This window comes from Pteronotus mesoamericanus, unplaced genomic scaffold (assembly GCF_021234165.1).
Source record: "Pteronotus mesoamericanus isolate MK-2021 breed Mesoamerican mustached bat unplaced genomic scaffold, CSHL_Meso_final scaffold_137, whole genome shotgun sequence".
Lineage (NCBI taxonomy): Eukaryota > Metazoa > Chordata > Mammalia > Chiroptera > Mormoopidae > Pteronotus > Pteronotus mesoamericanus.
Genome location: NW_026555306.1, coordinates 6,247,334 through 6,259,940, shown reverse-complemented (window position 1 = coordinate 6,259,940; position 12,607 = coordinate 6,247,334). Strand labels below are relative to the sequence as shown.

Sequence of the window (12,607 nt, the reverse complement as noted above, 5' to 3'; positions counted from 1 at the left end):
GACAGGCAAGCACTGGAAGAGAAGTTTAATAAGGACAGAGCCCGGGGGAGCCGGAACCAGCTCCCACGATGACTACAATGTACTACAAAATAACTGTGCCAGCATGAGAGGGATCAAAAAAGTCTTAGCGGAAAAGGATGTCATCAGATCAAGATCTTACATTGCAACCCATTAAAAACTAACAAAATGGTCGGAGAATGACTGCAGGCGGTGGGGAAATTGCACCACAAGTCACACAAAGGGTTAAAAACTCCGAGTCAGAAACTCTGTCCAAGAAAGCTTGGCTGGTTGGGGGCGTGGATCATCTAGGAAAAAGCAACAGAATTCATGTGGAGCAGACAGGAAAAAACGTGCTCACGCTTGGTCTCCAGCAGGTGGAGAAAGAAATGCAAGTTAAAGCCCTGGCTGGTGTGGCTCAGTGCATTGAGCACTGGCCTGTGAACCAAAGGGTCGCAGGTTCGAGTCCCAGTCAGGGCATATGCCTGGGTTGCAGGCCAGGTCCCGGGTAGGGGTCACATGAAAGAAATGCAAGTTAGAGCCCTGACACTGCCATTTTATGTACAAAGCTCCAAAAATCTGCTGACATAACCGCAGCGCTGACCGGCGTGTAGCACAATGCACGCAGAAGAAACATAAATCTGTGGGCCCCTCTGCAGGGCTGCCTGCAGGAAGAGATGGGGCCAAGGGAAGGGCCGCAGCTGACCAAGTCCAAGGGCATCAGAAAACAGGGGGCCTGTTGAGGTCTTGGCGAGGTCGGAGGACTCACAAGAGGATTTCAAAAACATAAACACCTCCATTGAGCAAAGGCTACGAACGGGTGTTCAGGATGGTGCAGGTAGGCTCTGCCTCGTTTTTGTTTTTTTTTTTTAATTTATTTTTTAGAGAGAAGGGGAGGGGAGGAGGGAGAAATAAAGGGAGAGAAACATCAACCCACTGCCTCTTGCACACCCCCAATCCGGGACCCCGCCCACAACCCAGGGGTGTGCCCTGACTGCTGCCCCTCCCGTTGGCTCAAGCCACTGCAGCCACACCTGCCAGGGCCCCCTCTCCCCACTGAGAGAGAAGCCCTGCCATGAGCGAGACCGTCGGGAAACGGGGACTGGAGCTTGCCCTGTGGAGGCAGTTCAGCAACGCGGAACCTGCTGGCTCAGGCCCTCCGCCCCGGGCCACTCCAGTTCCGGGTTTGAGCTCAGCCACACCTGGCTGGCTGGGCTCCAGGCCCTTCCTAGGGGCACAGAGGACGAGGCCACTCTGGCCTGCGGCAAGGAAAGCTGTGCAGCAGCGAGGCCAGCTGCCACAGCTCGCAGGACCCCCACTTCTGGGTACAGAGCAGGGAGATTCACAGTGGCTCTGTCGGCTTGTGCTCCGTGCACTCTCTGGGCAGAAAATAAAGGCGTAAAAGTGACAAGGGGCACAACTTTCCACCACACGCCTCATGGCCTCATGCATCGCCTGCTCCTAAAAATGCTTCTGAGCCGGCCCAGTGATCTCACTTTCAGTCACGTGTCCCCAGGAAGCAATTCAAACTCACACCAAATAGGCTGGCCTCACCGCCCTATTTATAACCACATAAAACGGGAACGAGCTAAGTGTTGAGCATTTGGGGAGCAGTTTAATAAGCTGCCACATGACACAAGAGCGTCACACAGCCACGACAACGACAGAGGCCGTGTTTTGGGGTTTCTGAGCAATTCATCATGTGCATCGAAACTCAGCGACGCCCGTGCACCCATACGCGTCGGGCCGCTGTGAGCCAAGTCGGCGGGTGCATGTGGCTGCTGGAAAGCGTAACTCTTCGGCACTAAGTATTTCAATATATTCTTGCCAATGTTTTTAAATAGACAAGTGTGGGGAATGAGTAGCAAAGGCCCGGCCGCCCTCACCCAGTGCCAGCGTCCCAGGGAGGACGGCCCCGGGGGGGCGGGACTCCATCGACAGCCCCGGGCCCTGCCCTACACTACCTGTGGTTAGTTTCTTTTGTCCTAATTTTAAACATCATTTCCTCAAGCCCAGGAGCCCATGGAAGGTCTGGCATCCTGGGCAGAAAAAGGGCGGAGCAGGGCTGGGTGGGGCCACAGGGGCCACGGAGCCACCTGGCCAGCCCAGGCCTGCTCGGGGAGTGCGGCAGATGAGTGGGGGCCCTTAAGCCTGGCCGGCGGGCAGGGCAAGAACAAAGGCACGGAGGCTGGAGAGCGCCGGCCTGTTCCCAGACTGCAGGGCTGGGAGCGGAGGGGTCGAGGTCAGAGAGGCCCAGGAGCTGGGGCCCCCGCCTGCGGGCAAAGGGAGGCCTCCGGGGCTACGGTGGGGCCACGAGGGTGGGCGGGCGCCACGGGGCCAGGAATCCAGCTGTCCCCCCCCCCACGGGAACACGAGACCCACAGGGAAGGGGCTCCTGGGGAGGGCCAGTGACTCCTTCTTGGGGTGACCAAGGACACAGGCCCCTGTGCAGGAGAGAAGGCCCCTGGGTGAAAGAGGCCGGGTGGGCGCTGGCCGGCCCCGGGCCCCTCACCGGCCACTGCCCCCGCCGCCCCCTCCGCTGCCGCCGCCCCCCTGGCCCCCGGCATCCGGTGCTCCGGACATCATGAGGAACAGGACAACGGGAATGATGTACATCCACTGCAGGCCGGACAGGAGGACAGGGCGCCGGGCAGATGGACACAGAGAAACAGAGAGAAGGCAGGTGAGTATGGGCAGCATTTCCCCCAGGGCGGGGAAGGCGGGGCTGGCGTGAGGGGAGGCCGCGTGAGGAGGGGGCCCGGGTCCCCTACGTCACTACAGGTCGGGGAGGGCCGGCGGGGTGCGGGAGGGCAGAGGCGGGAGGGGGCTCGGTCCTCACTCAGGCCTCCTGCGTTGACGACGCGGGCCCCGGGGCAGCAGGACGCAGGGCTGTGAGCAACACGGCCCCCCCCAGGATGAGGTGCCACTGAGGAGGGAGGGGGCGCGGGTCAGGGCCAGTGGCGGCCGTGGGGTCCTGCAGCCACGGGGAGGGCACGGCCAGGTGGGCGAGCTCTAGGCCTCTCTGGGCCTCAGTTTCCTCACGACTTAGCCATTGGGCTATCCTGAGGCGAGAGGCCCCATGGGCAGGGCGCCCTGCACGGCAGGGCTCAGCACCTCCCCACCTGCGGCCGCCCGGCCCCTCCGGCCTCTACGCGCCCGGCCCTGCCCCAGGCAGGACCAGCCTCCTCCAGCCCCAGGACCCTGGGCCTCAGAGCTTCTTGGGTTGTGCAGGCCTGTGCCCACCTCTGCTCCCGACTGGCCTCCTGGGCACCTGCGCCCAGAGCGCTGCCCCCGACACGCCCTGCCCAGCGCCGCCCACCTGCTGGGCCTGGCTGGGGGACCCCACCAGCCCCCTTCCTTTGCAAACCACACCGTTCCTTTGAAATCTCTACCAGCCCCCGTCTCCAGCCCCATAGCCCTGGCTCGGGCCCTGCGCAGGCTTTATCCTCATCCTCGCTGCCGGACACTGGTTCCAAAACCCCCTCCTGCAGCTGCCCCTTGCCCGCCCCTTGGGGCACTTCCTCCCCAGCCTCTGCTCTAGACTGACGCTGCCTAGGCCGCGTCTGCCCCCAGCCCGGGTGCACGGGTCCCCGGCACTGCCGGCTCTGGGCCGGCCGTCCACCGAGAAGTGCTGTGAGTCGACATAGGCTGCGGCCCTCGGTGGCTCCGTCCCGGCCTGGGCTCAGCCCGGATGCCGCGGGGACAGGCAGGACGGCCCCAGAGGAGCGCAGCAGGAGGCCGGGAGGGTGCGCAGGGCACGGGTCACTCAGAACGGGAGCGGGCTCGTCAGGAAGGGGGGGCAGGCAGGACCCCACTCACATATTTGGCAAAAAAGGACTTCTGCTCCTGGGGGTTCTTGGCCTTCTGGGCCTGCTCCATCTCCAAGCGCTCAATGAAGGCTGCCGTCTCGGGGCTGGGGGCGGTGGGAGGAGACAGGGTGAGGGACTGGAGGCGGCCACCGAGAGCACCAGCAAAGGTGGGGAGGGGGGGCAGCCAAGCTGCCACGGCCGTCTGGGCCCCGTCCTGCGCCCTCACCCTGGGGCCGTGACCGGCGGCTGCAGCTGCACAGAGGTGTTGAACAGCTCCAGGTCCACGTCCTCCACCTCGTGGCCCCGGCAGCCCCCCGGGTGCGTCACCACCGACACGCCCACCACGTTGCCAGCCACATCCACGTGCAGTGTCAGCTGATCCGAGAGGTGCGACTCCACCAGGGAGCACTGGGGGGGAGGGTCAGAAGAGGGGAGCGGGGGCTGGTGCCCAGGCCTTGCCCGCACTGGGGTCCTGGAGCCTCCTGCCCCTCCCACGGCCCCAGCAGCATCTTTCAAAGCCTCGATGGCTGCCTGCCCGCCGAAGGCACAAGCCCGGGGGCGGCAGCCTTCCCCAGGCCCGTGGTGGCCTGAGCGCCCCTCAAAGAGCACACCACGCGGCCGCAGCTGCGGAGACCTTCAAGGACAAGGCCATGTCCAAGTTTCCCGCCGCCCGTCCATAAATACTGGGATACCGGGTCACGAATGGTGGATGCCAGGCTGGGTTGGGGTCGGCGGGGGAGGAGGGAGGACTGGAGCCGGTCTTCGTCACTGACTCACCGCGGGGACAAAGGAGGAGACGTAGCCGCCAGCTTCTGGGCCATCAGGGACCCCAGGCCGCCGCGGGACCCGGACACGGTACAGGCCGTTCATGGCTGCCACATCCTGCAGGGCGGGCGGAGGCGGCGGCGGTAAGAGGGATGATGCCTGGCCCCTGCCAAGGCCAGACCCGCACGGGGCCCGCGGCCCAGAAGGCCCTGCTCCAGTCTTGCCCAGCCCGACTAAGCTGAGGATGCCCAGGACTCTTCCCACGGGGGTGGTCCTGGTGGTAGGGGGGCCAGGACCCCTGCAGCTACATCTGGCCCAAGGGATAGAGTGGACATGGACTATGGCAGCCTTTGCCAGATTTCTCTAGAATACGGCTGTTCCCTGGGCCCCTCCTCTTCCCCTCACCCACCCTGCTGCCTGGAGCCCCACCGGAGCCCCAGCCACCCCTAGAGAGGGCCGAGCAGGCCAGCGAGGGTCCTGGGGCCCTCGGGGAGGCCGGGAAGGAGGGCTATGGGAGAAGCAACGTTCTCTTGTTTGACCTTTGCTATTGTGGGGATCTCTCTCCTCAAAAGCAAATCTCAGCCTAACCAACTGTAAATCGTCCTGGCTGAACCTGGAAGGGCAAGAGGAGCTGGTCATGTGACAACCAACGGAGGAGAGGGTGTGCTGGGCAGAGGGGCAGCAAGAGCAAAGGCCCTGAGGCATGCGTGTCCCCCTGCTTGCCAAGCCCCGGGTCCCCTCCTCACCCGGAGTCGGCCCCGTTCCTCCTCATTGAGCTGCCGCTGTGACAGGGACAAGGTGTTGTCCTGCTGGTTCCAGAGTATGGAGCCCCGCTTCCGGAAGTGGGCGCTGTCATCTGCGGGGAGCCCGGGCTCAGCAAGCATGCCACCACTGCGCCCCTCAGCCCTTGCAGTGATCAGCTCGCTTCCCCAACCCAAGCCCCCATTTCCCACCTGCGAATTACGGACACCCCACCACGTCCTCACAGAGCAGACCAGGGCAGACGCCTGCACCGCAAAGCGCCTAAGCCCTGCTTCTGCCTGGCCAGATGACCCAGGGACACTCATTTAACCTCTCTGAGCCTCCGCTTTCCCAGCTGCAAAATACAGGGGCTACAGAGCCCAAGAGCCCCCCACCGCTGGGCAGTGTTGCAATCAGCATGGCCTTCTCAGGCAGGTGCCAGGGTCTGACCCAGGAGGTCTTGCAGACGGCCCCAGCTTCAGTGTTTACAACAAGCGTCCCCAGACTCTGGGGCCCCAGACCGGGTCATTAACACTTGGGTCTCGCTGATATCTGTGCTCTGGCAGCTTAGGCTGGACTTGGGAGTGGGGCCCAGCCCTGCCACCTGCTTACAGGAGGCTCTTGTGTGGTGCCCGTCTGAGCTTCAGTTTCTTCTTCTGGAAAACAGGGCTGTCCCTAACACCCGCTACTTTGTGTGACTGTTGTGAGAATGTTTGAGTTCATAATCCAGGCAGAGCATCTAACCAGTGGTATAGAGCATGAGCGACTGGTCAGAAAAGTTGGCTCTGAGGTTTTGTTTTGTTTTAAAGATTTTATTTATTTTCAGAAAGAGGGGAAGGGAGGGAGAAAGAGAGGGAGAGAAACATTAATCGGTTGTCTTTCATATGTCCCAAACTGGGGACCTGGCCGGCAACCCAGGCATGTGCCCTGATCAGGAATCAAACCGGTGACCCTTTGGTTCACAGGCCAGCGCTCAATCCACTGAGCCACACCAGCCAGGGCTGCTCTGAGGTCATTATTGCTTCACAGGTATGGAAGAGATAAAGGCAGAGTTCCTATTCTCTAGTACCCTCCCCGCCCGCACCACCCCAGTGTAATGCACACACCCTTTCAGGGGCAAGGCTGTTAGTAAAAGGGTGGCGCCTCACACTGCACAGCACCCAGGCTGTTCCTCACATCACAGGGTGCTGGGTAAGTGTTCAGGCGAGGATATCACTGAACTCACCGATCTCGAATGAGTGCTCCAGCAGCAGCCCAACGGTGCCACAGCCCTCGCTCTCTCGACCTTCTGCTCCGGCCTGCAGATGACAGAAAGGACCCCAAGTGAGGACAAACAGAGCCCTCAGCAGGGCAGGACCCCCTGACCCCAGGACGGACAGATTGGCAGGCTGGGAGAGGAGCCTTATTTTCATACTTATATCCAAACACTGATGCTTGCCCACAACTCCACCCAGAACGGCCCATTTCATGAAAATTCAGGATCTGGACAGTCCCCAGGAATCCAGAGCCTGAAAACAGCAGTAAGCTCGTTTCCAAGGCGACTATCTCTGGGTCATTTTCAGGCCTATTACCATCAATATTCCTGAGTTAAAGGGCACCCTAGCTTCCTTTCCAAGCTAACAATGTCCAAGTAGCCTCGTTTTGACCTTAACTGCTCCAATAGCCACGATGCCACTCGAATTCCTCCTCCCATCAAACACATACAAGAATCCATGCCCTTCTTTTCTCCAAATCGCCACATTTCTTCTACCTGGGCTTCATCCTCCACTCTAGGCCCTCGCACCTACGCGACCTCTTTTCAAGATTTTAATCCTACAACTCAAGATCTCGCCCTCCTCATGCATATTCAAACAGCCAGAACTCCTCTCCAATCTCTCGACAGCCCCCCTCCCCGGCTCTTTTCATTTTAACTGCCCGACGTCTGATTCGCCAGGATTCCATCCGAGCCACACCCCCTCATGCGTATTCATGACAGCAGCTCCCCAGGGTTAGGACGTCAAGAGGAGTCTGGCCCCAACCTTCTCCTTGGGCACTTGTTTTTCCCGCAACGAACGTCCAGATTCCAAAATCCCATCCGAGCCCTGCCCCATCACGCTTTCCCATTGCTTCTCCCAGTTGTGCGGCCTCTGCATGTGCAAGACTGCAGACTCGCCTTCCACGGTTCTTTCACCTCTCTCCTCTCTCGGCCCTGCGCAGCCCCGTTTCCACCTTAACCGACCTCCAAGTCCGAGATTCACGACTGTCGTCGGCTTCGCACCTGTGCAGAGTCAATCAGTACTCACCCCTCGCACAGCGGCCCCGGATCGGCAACCACTGCCCCGGGCGCGACTGGGGGCTGCGGCCGCCACCAGCAAGAGCAGGAACAGCCGACTGGCTACGGCGCCGGCCGCGGCCATTTTGGCCCTTTCCCACCAGCCAACGGGCGAGAGTGAGCCGAGTGCCGCAGAGCACTCCGGGAAAAACGGACCGCAACCCACCGCCCGTGCGCCTGCGCCGGCTCCTTGCGTTTGCGCACTAGCACCTGCTCGCTCTCGGGGGCCTGCTGTCAGCAGAGCGACCACCGCGTCTCTGGTGACGGCACAATCCTGGGCAAGTCCCGGTGCGCCGCATTTGGAGGTTACAGAATACGCGGCCCCGCCCGTCGGTTTTCTCCCTCGGCTCCTCCCTCCGATGCCCAAAGGGGCGGGGCATTGTGATGAAGCCGGGGCACGAGCCTAGGCCGGCCCTCAGTGAAGCAGGTGTCGGGGAACCAGGTGGGAAAGCGGAGCCAGTCCTGGAGGGGTTGGACTAAGTGAGGGATGGGGTCGGCGAACTGGAGACCGATAGCCCAGAAACCCCTGCTCTCAGCGCCGGGCTGTCCGAAGCCCTGCCAGCCGGGCGTGCCTGACCCAGCCTCCTGGAATAGTCCCCCGAACTTAACCCCCTAGAACGCGTCCCGGTTCCAGCCTGTCCGGCGGGCCGGCCTGGACGTCTCCAACGCCACCTTCTGCGCGGCGAGTTCGACCAGCTGCGAGACTTACCCATCTTTGAGAGCAACTTCGTGCAGGTGTGGAGCCCCAGGACCCCCTGAGCGGCAGCCTGAGTCCCGGCCTCCTGACTTTGGCAACCCCAGCTCTCCCTCCTTCTGAAGACTTCCCCCATAATGTTCCTTTCCTGGAATTCCTGACCGACTCCTTTCCCCATACCTCCAGATCTTAACTTTTCTATGAAACCTGGGCCTCCGATTCCCCCTTAGTTTCCCTGACTTAACCGTCAAGACCTTTGAACTCAGAGTATCCGACTCCCGGCTTGGTATTTAATTCACTGGGTTCATGACCCTTAATCCTGCCAAGATTCGTGACTCTGATCCCTCTGTAATTCTGCTCCCCGCATCTATCCAGCTTCTAACCCTTGTCCCCCCACCCCAGGTGACCCGGTTAGGAGAAGTTGCCAACAAGGTAACCATGGGGGTGGCAGCCTCCAGCCGAGCCCTGGAACTCCCAGACCTGTTGCTGCTGGCGCGCCCTGCCAAGGAGAACGGACGCCTGCAGCTCTCTGGGTGACTGCCCCACCGCCACCCATACCGCCTGCCTCCCCAGCTCAGGGCACGCGAGGCTCCTGGCAAGCACCCCCTCTCACCCCGATGACCCCCAGGGCCAGGAGCCTTGGGTGGCTACCAGCTCTCTCTGGGCTGCCGGCCACCCAGGAGAACGAGGACAGGGCAGTCCACAGGGGCCCCAAATCAGGGAGAGACAGACATGAGGGGAACAGTCCTCAGCCACAGCCTGGCAGGGGCCAAGAGAACGACCTGCAACACCTACTACGTGCTAAGCACCCCTGGCCCCTCACGTCACCTCTTCTCTGACATCATTATCTTGTGAGGCAGGGCCCCTTAGCCCCATCCTCCAAAGAGATAAACTGGGGCCCAGAGAGGAGAACCACTTGCCCAGGATCTCACAGGGGGTCGAGGACTGGCTGAAAAGGAACCTCAGGCTTCTCATGACTTCTGACCTCATGGTGCTCAAACTCCTGTGTCACACTACACAGTGCCCCTTCAGGTCTTAGTTTTTTTCATGGAAAAAGTAATGCAGATCCGCCCTGACAAGTATGGCCCGGTGGGTTGGGTGGCGCCCTGCACACCCAGAGGTCACCTGTTCGATTCCAGCTGGGGGCACATGCCTGGGTTGTGGGCCAGGTTGCTGGTTGGGGGCATGTGAAAGGCAACAAATAGATGTTTCTCTCCCTCTCTTCCTTCCCTCTTCTCTAAAAATAAAATATTTTCTAAAAAGTAACGCAGATCCACTCCAAGGTATAAAACAGACATAGCACAAAATACACTTTTCTGCCATCCTAGGCTCCTGCATTAACTCCAGTAGCAAATACCAAAACATTTCTGTGTTTTGTGGCTTTTGATGTTTTTGTAATTCACTTGGTGGCAGAATCTGATTCTGACCTGAACTAACTAAAGGCTACTTAGAGCCTTTACTTAATCCTCCTCTGTGAGTTTAAAACATTTCCCAAAGCAGTATTCAGACATCTTACACTACACTGGACATTTCCTCTTCTACAATATTCCTTTCCTTTTCAGTGCCTATTCTATCCCACCAACTGATCTCACTGCTGAGTCACGCATGACCTGCAGTTGGAAGGACATTAAGGATGGTGCTGAGGGAGGGCTTTGACCCTCATAATCTGCAGCACCCTCCCATCACCAGCTCCCAAATAAATATACCGTCGATGTAAAAACGTTGAGCTTGCTCTGCAAACTCAGCCGCAAGGCTCACCCTGGCCCCTGGCTGCTAACCGGCTTAGAGCCCGGAGTTACTCTGAACCACTTCTGATGGGCATCTAGTGTGTGTTGGCTCTTTTAACAGTTGCAAGCACATGCTATATACTACCTTCCCCGCTGCCCCCTCCCTCAGCATATCAATATTCATTTCATGTTGACTACAGCCACCAGGTCCTCTTGTGGACATACATGATTGAATAAACTGTCCCATGGACACCACTCTTGCTATTATGGTAGGAAACATCCTTGAACAAAGGCCACCCCGTATGACCTGGGTTCAAATCCTGGCCTCACCTTTTCACTGGCTTTGGCCAAGTTCCCTATCTGGGCCTCAGTTTCCTCACCTGGAACATGGGGATAAGGGGAGATCCCACCTCCAAGGCAGCTGGGGAATGAACTGAGTAAAAGAGCTTGGAACAGCGCCTGGCACAGAGTAAGCTCTTGGTCAATGCCAGCCATTGGCCTTCCATTTGGAGACATCACGAATAGAGTCCCCCACGGAGGTTGTGTCTGGTGTCTTTGGGATCACAGCCAGTGTGGCAGGCAGGGGACCTCCATGTGCACAGATGTGAGGATGATAAAAATCTCTGGCCTCAAGCTCACCTTTTTCTACTGGGCAGGCAGACAGAATAAATGGCAGTTGGTCCAATGGGGTAAGGTGTCTGTGGAGACATCAGGCAGGGGACCATGGGGTGGTCTGCAAGCGTGGATATGGTTGCAAATGGGCCAAGAGTTGTACACGGACTTCCCTGGGAGAGCTGAAGGGGCCAAGCCACGGGGATGGCTGGAGGAAGATTTCAGGCAGAGGGAACAGCTCGCAGGAAGGCCCTGAGGTAGGACCAAGCCTGGCAGATTTACGTAACAGCGAGGAGGCCAGAGTGGCTGCAGTTGAGTGAGCCAAGGAAATAGGCGGAAAGTGAGGGCAGAGAGGGAACAAAGGGGACAGATCCCGCAAGGCCTCCTGCGCAAGGTGAGGACTTCGCTTTCACTCTGAGCCGAAGGAGTGACCCGCGCCAACTCAGGTGTTGACCGGCGCCCTCTGGCGGCCTCGTGGGGAACAGACGAGCTGCGGGCCGAGGCGGGAAATTTCGGTGGCTGGACCCGGTTGGAGGTTGGAGTTAGGAACGGTCGGATTGTGAATACGTTTTAACAGTAGAGCCGTCAGGATTCCGTGGCAGGGCTGGGTGAGGGTGTGAGAGATCAGGAGGAACTCCACGTTTCTGATGGAGCAGGTGGGAGAACGTAATCAAAATTGGGAGGAGCGAGAGGAGCGGGTTTGGGGTGGGGAAAAGGTCAGGAATTCGGATGTGGGACCTTTTGTGTCCCATGTCAATCCAGCATCCAAATGGAACTTGATTTCAAGTAGACGGCTGTCTATTCCAGTCTGGGGTTTAGGATCGAGGGCCAGTAGGAGACGCAAGTGTGCTTTGTGGTGGAAGTTGGGGATGGGTAAGATTCAAGAGACAGAGAAAGTGAAAAAGGACTCCTTCCGGGCAGCGAAAGGGGTGGCGATGTGGGCGCGCCCGACTCCCAGGGCGCCCGGGCTACAGAGTCTGGGAGGGTCGGGACCTGAGAGCGCCCCTTCCGCCCGCCCAGTCTGTTCCCCTTGCAGTTCGTTCAGCTCTTCGTCCACGACGAAAGGCACTGTCAGCTCAAGGTCAAGTTTCAAAACGGCCGTGCCTTCTACCTGCGGCTTCGGGGTTCGCTCAAGACCCGCGACCGCAAGTTCGGCCAGTGGGTGCGGCTGCTGTACCGCCTGCGCTTCCACTCGGCCCAGGGAGCCGAACCCTTCACGCAGGAGTTCTCGAGGGCTGACACCGGGGCCGAGGACGACGAGGACGAGGACGACGACGAGGACGAGGACGACGAGGATGACAACGTAGAGGATCTAACTTAGGGGGAGGAGGTGAGGGGGCGGGGCTGCGCAGAGGAGGGAGGTCGGGTCAGACTCCTGGGTCTGAGGGAGGAGGTGGCTGGGGGCCTGAAGGCTTGTGTCTGAGGGTGGAAGTGACCAAGGGCCTGGACTCCTGATTCCTGAAAGGGCCTGAAGCCTGTGCGTCAAGGACAGCAGGAAACGAAAGCTGGCCTCGCTGTACGAACTAAGATGGTCCCCTGCCCCCTTCCAGCCTCTTCCCACCCACATGCAGTAGGGTTTTGGGGGGAACTGCCAGGCCAGCAGGGGCGCGGCCAGCTGCTGGTCAGGGTCAGGCCTGGGAGGGGAGGGGCGCCTGTGCTTGAAGGTGGGGCCCCTGGAACGCGCGGGGTCTCTTCCTCTGGAAACAGCGCCCCCCTGCCTTCCGGGGAAGTACAGGGTCCCCCCACCCACCCCAAACTACAGCCACATCTCCAGCCAAAGCCTCTGAGACAAACCCTCTTGTACGCAGCCTCGAGCCGTGGAAGCCAGACTGCACTCCCAGGCCTCTTAACTGTGGGGACGCTGAATCCTCCGACACCCTGTGAAGTCTCCAAAGAGCCAGAGAGCTAAGGACCCTTCTTCGGGGCCGGACAGATGAATTATTAAAGTTCA

The 12,607-nt window shown here is 59.8% G+C and overlaps 2 protein-coding genes across 4 annotated transcripts; one reads left to right on the top strand and one right to left on the bottom strand.

Annotated features, from left to right (window-relative positions):
• On the bottom strand, nucleotides 1–8,235 carry EMC10 (ER membrane protein complex subunit 10). 3 transcript variants are annotated; one of them, XM_054588776.1, is made up of 8 exons: nucleotides 7,595–8,235; nucleotides 6,538–6,610; nucleotides 5,318–5,427; nucleotides 4,584–4,688; nucleotides 4,033–4,214; nucleotides 3,817–3,910; nucleotides 2,837–2,923; nucleotides 2,550–2,616 (listed from the first exon to the last, which is right to left on the bottom strand). In XM_054588776.1, exons 1-7 carry the CDS (start codon nucleotides 7,706–7,708, stop codon nucleotides 2,837–2,839), a joined length of 765 nt encoding a protein of 254 aa, XP_054444751.1. In that variant the 5' UTR covers nucleotides 7,709–8,235; the 3' UTR covers nucleotides 2,550–2,616. The 3 variants fall into 3 exon arrangements, with proteins under 3 accessions (XP_054444750.1, XP_054444751.1, XP_054444752.1); XM_054588775.1 differs by lacking the exon at nucleotides 2,837–2,923 and having other exon boundaries at nucleotides 1–2,616; XM_054588777.1 differs by lacking the exons at nucleotides 2,550–2,616; nucleotides 2,837–2,923 and adding an exon at nucleotides 3,016–3,059.
• GARIN5A (golgi associated RAB2 interactor 5A) lies at nucleotides 8,008–12,579 on the top strand. Its single transcript, XM_054588417.1, has 5 exons — nucleotides 8,008–8,082; nucleotides 8,218–8,358; nucleotides 8,720–8,850; nucleotides 11,677–11,986; nucleotides 12,465–12,579. The coding sequence occupies exons 1-4, from the start codon at nucleotides 8,008–8,010 to the stop codon at nucleotides 11,975–11,977; spliced, it is 648 nt and encodes a 215-aa protein (XP_054444392.1). The 3' UTR covers nucleotides 11,978–11,986; nucleotides 12,465–12,579.
• The last annotated feature ends 28 nt before the right edge of the window (nucleotides 12,580–12,607 follow it).